The sequence below is a fragment of the Dendropsophus ebraccatus genome, chromosome 9 (assembly GCF_027789765.1).
Source record: "Dendropsophus ebraccatus isolate aDenEbr1 chromosome 9, aDenEbr1.pat, whole genome shotgun sequence".
NCBI lineage: Eukaryota > Metazoa > Chordata > Amphibia > Anura > Hylidae > Dendropsophus > Dendropsophus ebraccatus.
Genome location: NC_091462.1, coordinates 13,722,657 through 13,739,532, shown reverse-complemented (window position 1 = coordinate 13,739,532; position 16,876 = coordinate 13,722,657). Strand labels below are relative to the sequence as shown.

General features: G+C 43.0%; 1 protein-coding gene across 1 annotated transcript in view; it reads left to right on the top strand.

Annotated features, from left to right (window-relative positions):
- The window catches only part of TMEM163 (transmembrane protein 163), a 93,925-nt gene that overhangs the window by 63,088 nt on the left and 13,961 nt on the right, over positions 1–16,876 (top strand). Inside the window, exon 5 of the mRNA XM_069982641.1 lies at positions 7,158–7,254. Within this exon, the coding sequence (XP_069838742.1) occupies positions 7,158–7,254 (97 nt within the window). The remainder of the gene's footprint in view (positions 1–7,157; positions 7,255–16,876) is intronic.

Genomic DNA, 16,876 nt, shown 5'->3' with positions numbered 1-16,876 from the left:
TGCATCCTTGTCTATACCTGTAAATGATGTAGGCACAGATAGTTCTGCATCCTTGTCTGTATCTGTAATCGATGTAGTCACAGATAGTACTGTATTCTTGTCTGTTCCTGTAAATTATGTAGGCACAGATAGTACTGTATCCTCCTCTGTACCTGTAAATGATGTAGGCACAGATAGTACTGCATCCTCCTCTGTACCTGTAAATATGTAGGCACAGATAGTACTGCATCCTTTTCTGTACTTGTAAATGATGTAGGCACATATAGTTCTGCATCCTTGTCTGTATCTGTAATCGATGTAGTCACAGATAGTACTGCATCCTTGTATATTCCTGTAAAATATGTAGGCACAGATAGTGCTGCATCCTTCTCTGTACCTGTAAATAATATAGTCATAGATAGTACTGCATCCTTGTCTGTACCTGTAAATGATGTTGGCACAGATAGTACTGCATCATTGTCTATACCTGTAAATGATGTAGGCACAGATAGTTCTGCATCCTTGTCTGTATCTGTAATCGATGTAGTCACAGATAGTACTGTATCCTTGTCTGTACCTGTAAATGATGTAGGCACAGATAGTGCTGTATCCTCCTCTGTACCTGTAAATGATGTAGGCACAGATAGTACTGCATCCTCCTCTGTACCTGTAAACGATGTAGGCACAGATAGTACTGCATCATCCTCTGTACCTGTAAATATGTAGGTACAGATAGTACTGCATCCTTTTCTTAACTTGTAAATGATGTAGGCACAGATAGTACTGCATCCTTGTCTGTGCCTGTAAATAATGTAGTCATAGATAGTACTGCATCCTTCTCTATACCTGTAAATAATGTAGTCATAGATAGTACTGCATCCTTCTCTATACCTGTAAATAATATAGTCATAGATAGTACTGCATCCTTGTATATTCCTGTAAAATATGTAGGCACAGATAGTGCTGCATCCTTCTCTGTACCTGTAAATAATATAGTCATAGATAGTACTGCATCCCTTTCTGTACCTATAGGTGATGTCCGGGGTTCTACCATACACATGGCACCTATGGCTAGATGGCACAAGGAGTTCAGTGTTTTCAGGGAGGGGAAACTTTCTTTCTCTCTGGGGTTGAGGGATGGGCTGACTCCACCTGAACCCTTGGTTACTTCTCAGGGACCCTGACATTCAGCCTCCCCCTGCAGTCCTTCTGGTTTCCTTTTACAAGGACCAGTTCTAGCCTCCACCTATGTGACACTATAGCTATTTGAGGCATCCATTTCTCCTTGGGATCGCAGCCCTTTTACACCGGCCGCCTGTGAGCAGAACATCAGCCCTTATCTCGCTGATCGCACTGGTTTACTGTAGGCAAATCAGCTGCAGCCAATGGATGCCGGGGCACCACACTATAACCCCAAGATGTCCGCCATGCCACAACTACACAGGTTCCAATTGCAGCAGTGCTGTAAAGCAGCCTCACTACTGATGACCTTGTGACCATTAGAAAAATGTTGCATGTGACCATATGTGGTGGCCAGTAGCGGACTATAATATTGTCCTTTTCGGGCGGTAGCCCGGGGCAATGAGCTCCTGGGGGGCCCATGGCCACCCAAACAAACGTATTCTTTCAGTGGAGTATCGTCCCTGGCTACAGTTCTGCCATGATTTGCAAAAAAATTATGCTTTTTACTGCAATTCGCACAGATCAGAGCAGCATGACATTATCCATCTTGTACTACGAACACTACTAGCTAGTGCTACCATATGTACAGTGGGGTGTAGGGGGGCCCAGACTAGGTGAACAGCCCGGGGCCTATGGTAAAGTTAATCTGCCCCTTGTGGTGGCCATACATATAGGACAGATACATATAGGACAGATACCTCCTTATACACAGGGAGCTCAGCCAAGCCTTACTGTGTTCTGGACTCCTCTGACGGTGACTTATCTCCTGAGAACAAAAAGAACAAGCTTGTTAGACTTGGACATATCCATTTTTTCTGTCCCTGACATCACCTGTTGGGGCAGTCGGGAGGCCCCCAATACACATGAGATGACACATGGCTAAGGCATACAGAGGCCTTACTTAATATATTCCTCTGCACAGTCACATTTTCCTTGTAAGCGATGTGTGACATACCGGAAGCCATTAATTATACGTCTCCCTCTCGTTTTGCTATAGTATTAAAAAGAGCCGTCCCCTCCGGGCAGAAGACAATTACTGTCAGATCAATGCAGATTCTGTACATCACCAATAACTGCATTGGAAATTGCAAGATTAACAAAATCCATAACAATTCCTGAATAATTCATATCCATTCTCATCTCCATGCAGTGTGTGGCCCCTCCCTGTATGTGATGTATATGATGTATGCACTAGGAGAAATATGGTATGTGTATGATGTATGTACTATGTGATGTATATGATGTATGCACTGTGTGATGTATGTGATGTATGTGCTGTATGAGGTATGCACTATGTGATGTATATGATGTATGCACTATGTGATGTATATGATGTATGTACTATGTGATGTATATGATGTATGCACTATGAGATATTAGATGTATATGATGTATGTACTATGTGATGTGTATGATGTATGCACTGTGTGATGTATGTGATGTATGTGCTGTATGAGGTATGCACTATGTGATGTATATGATGTATGCACTATGTGATGTATATGATGTATGTACTATGTGATGTATATGATGTATGTACTATGTGATGTATATGATGTATGCACTATGAGATATTAGATGTATATAATGTATGTACTATGTGATGTATATGATGTATGCACTGTGTGATGTATGTGATGTATGTGCTGTATGAGGTATGCACTATGTGATGTATATGATGTATGCACTATGTGATGTATATGATGTATGCACTATGAGATATTAGATGTGTATGATGTATTCACTATGTGATGTGTATGATGTATTCACTATGTGATGTGTATGATGTATGCACTATGTGATGTATATGATGTATGCACTATGTGATGTATGTGCTGTATGAGGTATGCACTGTGATGTATTTACTATGTGATGTATATGGTGTATGCACTATGTGATGTATGTACTATGTGATGTATCTCTCTCAGAAGGGAGGGGGAATGAGGGGGAGACAGAGAGAGAGGCTCACATACAGATTTTTGTGTTTTTAGCAGAAAACAGCAGCTCAGAACTGGGGGAAGGAGACTGAATAGTTAATAACAAGTATGGAAGGAATTGTTGGTCTCACCATGGGCAGCAACATATCAGAAGTTATTTTTGAGTGGAATACCCCTTTAAGGATTGGGGTGCCCTGTGCTGGTACTGATAAATAATAGCCTAATACATCTGCTACAAGTCTTCTTAAATGTCCAGAATTTATTGCGTAAATGTCCCGGAATCTGCGGCTGATGAGGGAAACATTCCATTTCGAAATCGGGAGGGAAAGGGACTATTCTGGCTCCTTTAAAGTGCAAATAAATTTTCTTTGGACATTGCAGATCTGCATTGCAGTTTGGATAGAAGAAGGTGAGGCCCATCTGGCGCCCCCGGTGGTGCGGCTGGGTGTCTGGGTGTCACTGTTCTCAGTATAACTCATAGTACGGGCTCCTCCTGCTGCAGGTTGTGGGGATTCTGTACTGTGGAGTCCATAGTGGGGGCCTCGCGCCTGCTGCACACCTTGGCAATGGCTGACGTCAGCCATTCCATAGAAAGAAATTTATATATAACCCGTCCTGCTCCTGGGCTGCACTTTAATATTGCAGGGATCAGCTCTGGCTAATAAGATGTCGCCTTCCAGCAGGATGCAGCCTTGTTACTTAAACTGAAAAAAGCCGTCTCTGCAAACAAGCCCGGCACCTGCAAACACAAAAAGCTGGGTGTTTTTTTCCCGCTTTTATTGAATTTTTTTTTATTGCTTGTGACAAGAATGAATTATTCCCAAGGACGTTGTCAGCAATGTCAGAATGCAGAGGGACGCCCAGCCGGGGAGATACAGGAAGGTAAAGTCTCCATAGTGACTGACAGGATTGTATAAAAGTGCCGCACCGCCTTTCAATCGGGGGTCCCCAAGAGCAATGACTGGGGATAGGAAATTTACACCGTGTATATGAAGAGACATTGCCTGTCCATGTACCCTATCTGAAATTATCAATACTAGGGAAGACCCCATTATTTGCTATAAGGTTCTGCAAGAGCCACTCTCGCCAAATAAGACTTGACATGACCTTGTAATAATTTACTTAAAGGGGTATTCCACTTAAACATAACTTTTGATATGTTGCTGCCCATAGTGAGAATAACAATTCCTTCCATACTTGTTATTATCTATTCAGTCTCCTTCCCCCAGTTTTCAGCTGCTGCTTTCTGCTGAAGGCACAAAAATCTGTGTGGGAGCTTTTCTCTCTGTCTCCCCTTCTCCCCCCCCCCTTCTGAGACAGCTAATGTAATTAAGTCCCTGGAATGCTTTATCTGCAACATTGTAGCTTCTTTGTAATGCTGGGAGTATTAATCACAGTGAGTTCATTAGCAACTTGACCTCAGAATAACCCTCCCAGCATTACAAAGAAGCTACAATGTTGCAGGTACATCAGCTGTCTCAGAAGGGAGGGGGGGGGGAGAAAAGCTCACACACAGGTTTTTGTGTCTTCAGCAGAAAGCAGCAGATGAGAACTGGGGGAAGGAGACTGAATGCATAATAACAAGCATGGAAGGAATTGTAAGTCTCACCATGGGCAGCAACATATCAAAAGCAATGTTTGAGTGGAATACCCCTTTAAAGAAGACCATTGCCTACTTAATGCACATTTACCACTGTTCCTGCAATGTCATATGTTTCATCCCAGCTCTGCTGCATCCATACATTACTGTATCTGGGTTATGTGACCTCTGATCAGACTTTCAGATTTAAATCTGCTTCCCCTCCCTTTCAAATCTGCTATCAATCCAATCTTTTCCTACTGGGAGGACAGTGTAATAGTCCCCATCTCTATATATCTCTAAATAAGCCAAAAGACCATACGTATACAGGCCAGGAGGCTAAACTGTCATTAAATCTGTGCTAGAGGAGGTGTATAATCAGAATCAATAACTCTAATGGGACATTCTCCCCCTTCACCCCTACCTGGAAGAGCTTGTGTGGAACAGTCCATGTCACTTTATCATACAGGAGGTTCTACTGGTTGAGAGCACAGAAACACATATCATTTCCAGTGGGTCACCATGAGATCATGTGAACCAAGTAAAGAAAAGGATTCTAGAAGTTTTTAGATAGAAATAAGTAAGTGAAATATTTCTAGCTAATTTATATATAGTGGCTTCCTAGCTAAATAATGAATTAAACATTTTTTTAAGGGATTGTCCAAAAGTGGTCAAATGGGTATATCTGACATGATCGTAAACAACGGTCACCAGGGACCACCAGTGCTGGAGATGTCATTATAGCCGGGGACCTCCTGTTTTTGTTTTATACAAATCTATACCAAAGACTATAGAACCTTCTAATGACATATAGGTGATGAATAGTACGTGACATAAGGAACGCAGAGTTTCTGCAACACATCTCCATGGAAACAAATGGGCTCCTACTATAGAAGTGGCTGTAGGATGGCGTCATCTCCACAGAGACGAGACATCGGAAAATATCAAGGACGTTTCAATTAAAAGCTGATAGAAATGTCAGGATGTAGGGGGGGAGATGGCGGCCGTGTTGGGCCACGTCTCGGGATGGATTGGCTTTCTCAAATAATTGTAAATCGATAGAGAACTAGAAAAGGAAAGAGCAAAGAGAGACATCAAAGCAATTCACAGTGGGGGTGTATGAAAAACACTGGGCAATACTGGAACAGCGCCAGGTGCATGGGCAGAGCCGGCCGCCACGGGCAGCATTATCACTCTGCATCGTATTAATACTTAAAGGGGCATTCCGTATTATCCTTAGAACATTCCAGTTTAGATCTTGATAGAATAATGCTGCCAATATTTCACTTTACTTTTTTGGAATTTTTGTTTTCTTGTAATTTTCTCCAGTCTGACAATTGAGGGTTTCAGTACAAACTTTTGGGCCTTGCTGTTTATATAGGGCATGCCTTTAGCCTGTAGCAGATGAAACACAAATAGCACCCAAGTAATCATAGTCTGAAATGGATGAAATTAATGTAGACTACTGACCATGGCTCTATCATCTAATACAGACCACATGCCAGATGCCCATAATCTAATACAGTCTACAGACCAGAGCCCATAAACTAATACAGAGCACAGACCAGAACGCGATAAACTAATACAGATCACAGACCCCTATAAACTAATACAGATCACAGACCAGAGCCCATAAACTAATACAGAGCACAGACCAGAGCCCATAAACTAATACAGATCACAGACCAGAGCCCTATAAACTAATACAGATCACAGACCAGAGCCCATAAACTAATACAGATCACAGACCAGAGCCCTATAAACTAATACAGATCACAGACCAGAGCCCATAAACTAATACAGATCACAGACCAGAACCCTCATAAACTAATACAGATCACAGACCAGACCCTCATAAACTAATACAGACTACACCCACATAAACTAATACAGAGCACAGACCAGACCCCCCATAAACTAATACAGACTACACCCACATAAACTAATACAGACCAGACCCCCATAAACTAATACAGACTACACCCCCATAAACTAATACAGACCAGACCCCCATAAACTAATACAGACTACACCCCCATAAACTAATACAGACCAGACCCCCATAAACTAATACAGACTACACCCACATAAACTAATACAGACCACAGACCAGACCCCCCATAAACTAATACAGACTACACCCACATAAACTAATACAGACCACAGACCAGCCCCCCTTAATCTAATATAAACCACAAAATAGACCCCCCTAAAAGAATACAGATCCCAGATGATACCCCCATAATCTAATATAGACCACCTAATACTCCAGGCAAACTGCTCACAGACTCACAGCACTTTAGCTCCACCCTGTTGTCAGACCTGGGGGGGAGGAGAAAACTTTATGTAATTCCAAAAACAAATATTTATTAATCCAGCCATTATGTAAATTGCGTAGTGTCCCTTTAAGGAGCTCCTGTTGTATCAGGATACTTGGCAGTAAGTACATTGTGATGACTTCTTTGTGTTCTATTCCTCAGAGCCTGCGTGATCCTGGGGGTGATATTCCTGCTGTCGGCTCTCTGCATCGTGGTGAAGGCCATCCATGACCTCTCCATCCGAGTGCTCCCCGAAGTCGTAAGTGTCTGAATAGGAGGCCCCCTTTATGGCGTGAAAAGGAGTTGTTGTTTTTTTGGAGGGGGGGGGGGGGGAGGGGTCAGACATGATTTTTGGTACATATTTGAGTATACACTTATACTTTTTGCCATATTTTTCTTTCTTTTATTTTATTTTATTTTTAGAATGTGAGGCAGTACAATATGTACAAAATACACATCAAAGAAAGAACCTTGTGTGCACTATAGGGCATATTCCCATTCAATTATTAAAAAAAAAATCTTTAAGAAGATCATTTTTAAATCATCTGGTGTCAAAAAGTTATATAGGTTTGGTGTATTCTTTCCAGTCTGACACAGTGCTCTCTGCTGCCACCTCTGTCCATGTCAGGAACTGTCCAGAGCAGCAGCAAATCCCCATAGAAAACCTCTCCTGCCCTCGGCAGTTCCTGACATGGACAGAGGTGGCAGCAGAGAGCACTGTGTCAGACTGGAGAGAATACACCACTTTCCTGCAGGACATACAGCAGCTGATAAGTACTGGAAGACTTTAGAAATTTAAATAGGAGCAGTAAATGAGAGAGAGAAGGGGAGGGGGTGGGGAAAGGCTTTTTAATTGCAGATAATGGCATATTTGCCTCATAAACCCAATTACAAAGCTTCTTAAAATCGCCTGGACTATAGATTTCAGAAAAAAAATAAAACGACAGTGACACTTTAAGGACACGATCATTTCACTGTGACTATATGGAGGCAGATTTGTTGGTGTGCGCGGTGATTGCATTAGTCTTATAGATGCTGACGGTTATTATCCTGACATGGAGTGTATGTGATTTCATCACGCGCGGTCCTCACATTTGCCGCATCCTCCGCTCTGTCTCTGTCATCTGGATGTGCGGAGATAATTCCATTACGGCTAATTGGGAAAATGAGGACAATATAAAGAGAACCTGAGGGAGGGGGCAGGATATATACTGAGGGAGGGGGTAGGATATATACTGAGGAAGGGGGCAGTATATATACTGAGGAAGGGGGCAGTATATATACTGAGGAAGGGGGCAGGATATATATACTGAGGGAGGGGGCAGGATATATACTGAGGAAGGGGGCAGGATATATACTGAGGGAGGGGGCAGTATATATACTGAGGAAGGGGGTAGTATATATACTGAGGAAGGGGGCAGGATATATACTGAGGAAGGGGGCAGGATATATACTGAGGGTGGGGGCAGGATATATACTGAGGGAGGGGGCAGAATACATACTGAGGGAGGGGGCAGGATATATATACTGAGGGAGGGGGCAGGATATATATACTGAGGGAGGGGGCAGGATACATGTATGGAGATGAGGTTAATCACATTGCCGGGGCTCGGGGGCCGCAGAAGTTATTAGGGCTTAGTCTGAAACAGAAGTAAAAGTGGACAGAAAGTGTTCAGAAGAAATACCCCAGTGATGTCCTGATCAACCCGGACGGCCCAAAGGCCGGCACCAATGTAATGATAAGGAGGAGCTGGGACCAAGGCCCCAAGTGCCTGAACCCCAATGGGATCGGCCTGCGGGCAGGAATAATCTATATACCAACAAAACACAACAATCACTGAACTCAGGGAGAACAGTGAAAAATTCCAATGGAGTACTCATTTACGAGTCTCCACTGATTGTCCCATACAAAATTTAAATATGCAAAAAAGGGGTCCGTGGAGCCTCAGTTACGAGTCTCAAAACACGGGAATAGCCAGATATCCCTCTCTCCAGAGAAGGAAGCCACCCTGGTGTTTCCCTATTTAGGTCCTAAAGCTCGCAACAGAGTGAGGACCTGAGGGACTACGTATCAGGGTGGTTTGGTGCTCTCCCCACTAGGAGGCACCCCTTGGCAATGGGCTTCCTTCTCTGGAGAGAGGGATATCTGGCTATTCCCGTGTTTTGAGACTCGTAACTGAGGCTCCACGGACCCCTTTTTTGCATATATATATACACTCAGCGGCCACTTTATTAGGTACACCATGCTAGTAACGGGTTGGACCCCCTTTTGCCTTCAGAACTGCCTCAATTCTTGGTGGCATAGATACAACAAGGTGCTGGAAGCTTCCTCAGAGATTTTGGTCCATATTGACATGATGGCATCACACAGTTGCCGCAGATTGGTCGGCTGCACATCCATGATGCGAATCTCCCGTTCCACCACATCCCAAAGATGCTCTATTGGATTGAGATCTGGTGACTGTGGAGGCCATTGGAGTACAGTGACCTCATTGTCATGTTCAAGAAACCAGTCTGAGATGATTCTAGCTTTATGACATGGCGCATTATCCTGCTGAAAGTAGCCATCAGATGTTGGGTGCATTGTGGTCATAAAGGGATGGACATGGTCAGCAACAATACTCAGGTAGGCTGTGGTAATGCAACGATGCTCAATTGGTACCAAGGAGCCCAAAAAGTGCCAAGAAAATATTGCCCACACCATGACACCACAACCACCAGCCTGAACCGTTGATACAAGGCAGGATGGATCCATGCTTTCATGTTGTTGACGCCAAATTCTGACCCTACCATCCGAATGTCGCAGCAGAAATCGAGACTCATCAGACCAGGCAACGTTTTTCCAATCTTTTACTGTCCAATTTCGATGAGCTTGTGCAAATTGTAGCCTCAGTTTCCTGTTCTTAGCTGAAAGGAGTGGCACCCGGTGTGGTCTTCTGCTGATGTAGCCCATCTGCCTCAAAGTTGGACGTACTGTGCGTTCAGAGATGCTCTTCTGCCTACCTTGGTTGTAACGGTTGGCTATTTGAGTCACTGTTGCCTTTCTATCAGCTCGAACCAGTCTGCCCATTCTCCTCTGACCTCTGGCATCAACAAGGCATTTCCGCCCACAGAACTGCCGCTCACTGGATGTTTTTTTTTTCGTACCATTCTCTGTAAACCCTAGAGATGGTTGTGCGTGAAAATCCCAGTAGATCAGCAGTTTCTGAAATACTCAGACCAGCCCTTCTGGCAGCAAAGGCCCTCACATCACCTTTCTTCCCCATACTGATGCTCGGTTTGAACTGCAGGAGATTGTCTTGACCATGTCTACATGCCTAAATGCACTGAGTTGCCGCCATGTGATTGGCTGATTAGAAATTAAGTGGTAACGTGCAGTTGGACAGGTGTACCTAATAAAGTGGCCGGTGAGTGTAGATATAGATAGATAGATAGATAGATAGATAGATAGATAGATAGATAGATAGATAGGAGATAGATAGATAGATAGATAGATAGATAGATAGATAGATAGATAGATAGGAGATAGATAGGAGATAGATAGATAGATAGATAGGAGATAGATAGATAGATAGATAGATAGATAGATAGATAGATAGATAGATAGATAGATAGATAGATAGGAAATAAATAGATAATCAATGGATATTAAAATAAAAATTATAAATAGATGAATATTATACATGATAGTTATTGCCATGTTCTTGGTCTTGCAGAATCCATCCTGGATATACAATACAGACAATCCCAGTATAAAGCACACTGGGCGGTCTCCAGGACCCTGATATTCCTGTATATATTTCAGCATTGATGCCTCCGCCTGCTGCTGCCGCCTTCATCTCTCAGGGGACTTTATTCCCCTTAATTTACAATGATTTGTGAGCACAGTGTGATGTGTCTGCAGTGCCCCCTGCTGGTGAGCAGACGGTAGTGCTCCTCCTGGCCTTGTCCACATGCAGGGAGGAGACAGTTAACACCTCTGCCTCTGTATTAATATAGCTTGTTGCTCCCATGGGACATGGAGTTCTGTGCCAGTGTCGGCAGCCTCCCCGGTGTCCTCAGAGCCCTGCACCGATAATGCAGAGTCCACAGTGCGATACCAGGAGACAAGGTCACAGCCAATGACACAGTAACACTGATGGACTAATATTAGGTTATTGTGGGGAATCTCGCTACACCAGGCGAACACCGGATACCATGGAGTCCCTGGCAGTAGATCTGGATATTCCTGTAGATTAACATGAATCATTTCTGGATTACACAGCATTGTACAGAATACGCATCACTGTCCTCATGTGAACTCTGTCCTAGATACTTAGATGGTCTCTAGTCAGTCTACCAGATTATTACCCCCGCATACAGTCATGCATTGTGCTGCCATTGTTTGGGTGGTGGCTTGTAGCTAGCAGTATTTTTCATTGCTGTTGCTTTACCCACACTGTCCATCTTGGGGCAGTCTTCTGGCACTATTCTGTCATAGGGTGCAGTTATACCCATTAAGTAACTGTGCCATCCTATGAGGTCATAAGACATCCCCCCCCCCCCTTGCTCTTTGCTAAAGGGCTGTTCAGGATTAAGCGTCTGCCTTCTTCCACAGACAGCGCCCCACTTGGCCACAGGTTGTGTGTGGTATTACAGCTCAGCCTCACTTCACTAAAGGTAATTTCCAATACCAGTCAGAGTCTGTGGACATGAATGGTGCAATTTTCTGGAAGAAAGCGGCCATGTTTTTTTTTTCTTTAAGGGAACCCGTCATGTTGAAACCACAGTCCAATCTACCTGCCTCATGTTATAGAGCAGGAGGAGCCGAGTAGATTAATATATAGTTTTATATAAAAATATTCAGCAGAACTGAAACTATTCCTGCTTATTCTAATCTTTACAGTCCAGGGGGCGGTCCTTACCCACTGATAAGCACCGCCCGTTGGACTTTTAAACCCAGAATGAATAGAGATTTAATCAATAAATAACTAGTTCTGCTCAATCTTTCCCCAATAATCTATATATCAATCCGCTCAGCTCCTCCTGCTCTATAACATGAGACAGGTAGATCTTGTTTTCAAACCTTCTAGAGCCAAAAGATTTAACTTTGATTATTTCGTGTAAAGGGTTAACAGTCATAAAGGGGTATTCCAGCCTTTAAAAATCCACAGGATGGAAAAGTGTTTGATCACAGAGATCTCTGTTCATAACGGATAGAAGATCAGTTATTAGCGGCTGGAATACCCCTTTAACCCTTACTTTGAGGTCATGTTTCTGTTGTCATCCCGATTCCCGTTTAATCTCATTGAACATGAGGAAATTACATTCAATTTCCCTTCTAATTTTCAATAACAGATTGAGTCAGGGCGTCTTTAGGGATTATAGCAGATTACAATCCCCCCCCCCCCTTCCGTCTGTATTAGAATAGATACATGTTCTCATGTCGTCTCTGGAACCGCGTTAATGATCCGTGTCTGTAAATTAGCCATCTGCTTATAATAACGTTATATCCGCCGGCTGGATGATGAATCTAATAAATCAGCACATTTAGGAAGCACATGTACTGTGACCGCGGACGCATCCATCGCCGTCTTATCCGCCATGGTTCATCGGCTCTAGGATTCTAGGAGAGGATGTTAAGCACCCAGATCACATGGTCAGGGAGGAAGCCTCACCAACCTGGGAACTGCTGACTGAGCCTGACTGGGGCGAGAGAGGAAAATGCCAGGTGGGCGTTCCATGGAATCCCTTTAAGACCTGGCGGCCATTAATAACGCCTTATGGAGGAATGGTGTCAGGGTCCCGACTGGTGTTCCAGGATTGATAGTGGCGTGGAATTTAATCAAGGATCTGTTGTTGTTTCTCATTAGGGGTGAATTATGTCCGTTCACGTTGTGCGAGGAAAAATCTTTAAGGAAGCGGCCAATAGGAGACATTTATATTTTTGAGCAGAAAATAAAGCGATTGTTTATTTGGCGACGGCCTGATGTGGATACAGCGCCAAAGGATAGGAAAGGAGGGAGTGTAAGACTGTCATCGTCTCATGCACTGATGTTGCTTAGGCCATATTCATACTGGATGTTTTTAGCCCATGTTCTTAGGGTTGTTCACCCCCAATTTTTTTCTTTCAGATCAACTGGCGCCAGAAAGTGCCAGAGATATGTAATTTAAATGTTAAATGTTATTTTCCAGTCTGGAGGTCAGGAGAGGTTTTCTATGGGGATTTGCTGCTGCTCTGGACAGTTCCTGACATGGACAGAGGTGGCAGCAGAGAGCACTGTGTCAGACTGGAGAGAATACACCACTTCCTGCAGGACATACAGCAGCTGATAAGTACTGGAAGACTTGAGATTTTTTAAATAAAAGTAAATTTCAAATCTCTGGCACTTTCTAGCAACAGTTGATTTAAAATAAAATTGTTTTTGGTAAACTGCCCCTTTAAAAAATCGTAATAAGTGGTCATTTTGGTCAACTTTGCTTTCAAAATTGTACTGTAAAAAAAATCATAACAATAACGCTAAAAATAATTAGATTTTTTAAAACTAGTTTCTATAAAATTTAGCCAATTTGTTTATTTGCTACAAAAATCAGCTACATGGCGGCCATGGCTGTATGAATGATTTGGCGCCGTCTGCCTGTATCCCATGAGCCAAAGCATTTGTTGGTTGTCATCCCAGGTTTTAATGGGAACAGTGGCATATGCCATTGAGGAGTTCTCATCCTCTCTTGGATCCTGTTCACATTTGGAAGCTATCTGTAGGCTCTTAGAGGAAGATGAATGCAGAAGAAATAAATATATCCCACATTTAATTAGAAAAACATGGCCGCTTTCTTCCAGAAACCACTCCTGTCCTCAGTTTGGGCGTGGGGTCTTGCAGCTCAGTTCTATTAAAGCAAATAGAGGTGAATTGTAATACCACACACAACCTGAGGACAGGGGTGGCGCTAGGATTCACGGGGCCCCATAGAATTGTTTTTTAAGGGGCCCCACCTGCCTTACACATAACACAAAGCACTGCACATATGTGTGTATATATATATATATATATATATATATATATATATATATATACACTTTACTGCTGGTGCAATGATAACCCTGGAACTCTGCACATTTTCCTAATTGATTGCGGCAGCCACAGAGGTCTGGGTTATCAGTCAGTGAAGCAGAGATCTCTGTCTTCTGCTTTTTAACCTTTTTTTGTGTTGCAGCACGTAAGTAAACATTGGGTCACTTACACAATGCAGTACATAAGGGTTTAAGCAGAAGGACAGACGCTCTTACCTTCTCCCCCGGGCCCCCCTCCTGCAAGGGCCCCATAGCAACTGCCTACCCTGCCTCTATGGTAGCTACGTCACTGGGTGGTGCTGTTTTTTAAAAAAGTAGCTGTATTTTTCTGATTTTGAATAACCCCTTTAACCTCTTAACGACGCATGACGGGTATACCCGTCATGCGGCCGTTAAAAGTAAACAGAGAGGGCTCCCGGCGTGAGCCCTCTCTGCAGCGCGCGGTCCCTGGTTGCTATGTGCAGCCAGGGACCGCGTGTATTAGCCGGCGCGGCCGATCGCCGTGGCCGGCTAATTAACCATTCAAATGCCGCTGTCAAAGCTGACAGCTGCATTTGAACAGTGAATGTGGCCCCTCTCCCTGGTGTCTAGTGGGGGATCTCCCCCCCACGATGCGATCGCGGCGGGGAGATCCGTTGTACTGAGCCGGCCGGGGCTCAGCGTCGCTCCGACGCTGTTCCCGGCTCGGCAATCTATTTAGATGGTCTGCAGCAGACCATTATAATAGAGCCATGATCTGATGGATCATTGCTCTATTATATACACAGGATTGATCTCAATGGGAGATCAGTTCTGTGTATATAGAAGTCCCCCAGGGGGCTTCATATTACTGTAAGGGAAAGTAAAAAAAAGTGTTTTTATTAATAAAAAATCCCCTCCCCTAATAAAAGTCTGAATCACCCCCCTTTTCCCATTTTACAAATAAAAATAAATAAATAAACAAACATGTTTGGTATCGCCGCGTGCGTAATCGCCCGAACTATTAATTAATCACATTACTGATCTCGCACGGTAAATGGCGTAAGCGCCAAAAAATCCCAAAGTGCAAAATTGCGCATTTTCGGTCGCATCAAATCCAGAAAATTTGTAATAAAAAGCGATCAAAAAGTCGCATATGCGCAATCAAGGTACCGATAGAAAGAACACATCATGGCGCAAAAAATGACACCTGATACAGACCCATAGACCAAAGGATAAAAGCGCTATAAGCCTGGGAATAGAGCGATTTTAAGGAACATATATTTGTTAACAATGGTTTTAATTTTTTACAGGCCATCAGATACAAGAAAAGTTATACATGTTATATATTGTTTTAATTGTAATGACTTGAGGAACATATATAACAACTAAGTTTTTACATAGGATACACGGCGTAAAAATGAAGCCCCCTCCAAACAAAAATAATTGCGTTTTTTTTTTTCAATTTCACTCGCATATAATTTTTTTCTGGTTTCGCAGCATATTTTATGGAAAAATTCAGCCTGTCATTGCGAAGTACAATTAGTGACGCAAAAAATAAGGGCTCATGTGGGTCTGTAGGTGTAAAATGCAAGTGCTATGGCCTTTTAAGCACATGGAGGAAAAAACGAAAACGCAAAAACGAAAGTTAGCACGGTCCTTAAAGGGTTAAGAAGGTTATGTTTGCGACAATAGTTTAGTTCTGAATTTCGTTCTAGAGGATAAACCAGCGTGTCCCAAATGTAAGGAATTCCCGTAGCATCAATAGTATTGCCGATCAATGTGAAGAACAATGTATTTCCAAATATCTCTGTACAGTAGAAACATATACTAGAAGTAGTGCAAGTACTAAACACTGTCAGCACTGACTGGGCTGTAGGGACACGCCCCATTGACAAGGGAAATGGTAACACCCACTTGTCAGTTTGATCATACATTTCAAGGAGGAATAACAGAGGAATAGTTAAATACAGTATTCTCTAGCTGGTTATGCAGTGTCGGAAAAATCCAACAACTATGGCCGGATCACGTGACCTTCTAAGTAGAGATTAGTGAAACTAGTTGGATGCTGCCCTAGGGAGTCCTGAAAAACATGGATATAGCCTATGGCCTATGACTGTATCCATGTTTTCCAGGGGTCCCTGGGGCTGCATCCGACTTCTTCCACCAGCTAGTGGTGATCAAATGCTGCACGCTGGGGTTCGGACAGACTCATGCTTAGCCGAGGTTCGCTCATCCCTACTGTTCATGCAGATGATGGTTCTATTATTCTGGGCCCCTTTAATAACACTTGATTCTTTATTATTACTTTTGTTGGTGAAACAAGTTCTGAACTGCAATTACAGCCAATAATAATGGTGACTCCTGGGATTGCGGCCGCACGCTAACACCGATTCCTTATATTGGCTGATTTGGACGGTGTGTGCGGAATCTTTAATAAATGTTTCTGCGCCGTCCGATATTGGACTCTAAAAATAAATATTCAATCCCCACAGAACGGAATTAGCGTAGAATTTAATTCAGCATCGTAATTATTGCTGCTCACAAGAAGGGGCCGAATGTAATCCTCCACTGTATGATGAATAAACTGGGGAAACCTGCAGCCTGGGAGAAGAGATCTCTAATACCAGCTCCCAGGTTCAATAATGTTTCAGTAGTGAGAGGAAAGAAAACTCCTAGGAATTAACATTTTATTGTGAATGCCTCCACCCCATCATGCGTCAGTATGCAGCCTAGTATATAATATTATAATATTCAAGAATATAACTATAAATATAATACTGCTCCTATATACAAGAATATAACTACAATAATCTATGTAGTAGATGAATAGACCGGCACCATGCTAGCTTGTGAGCTAAGGTATGTAAGC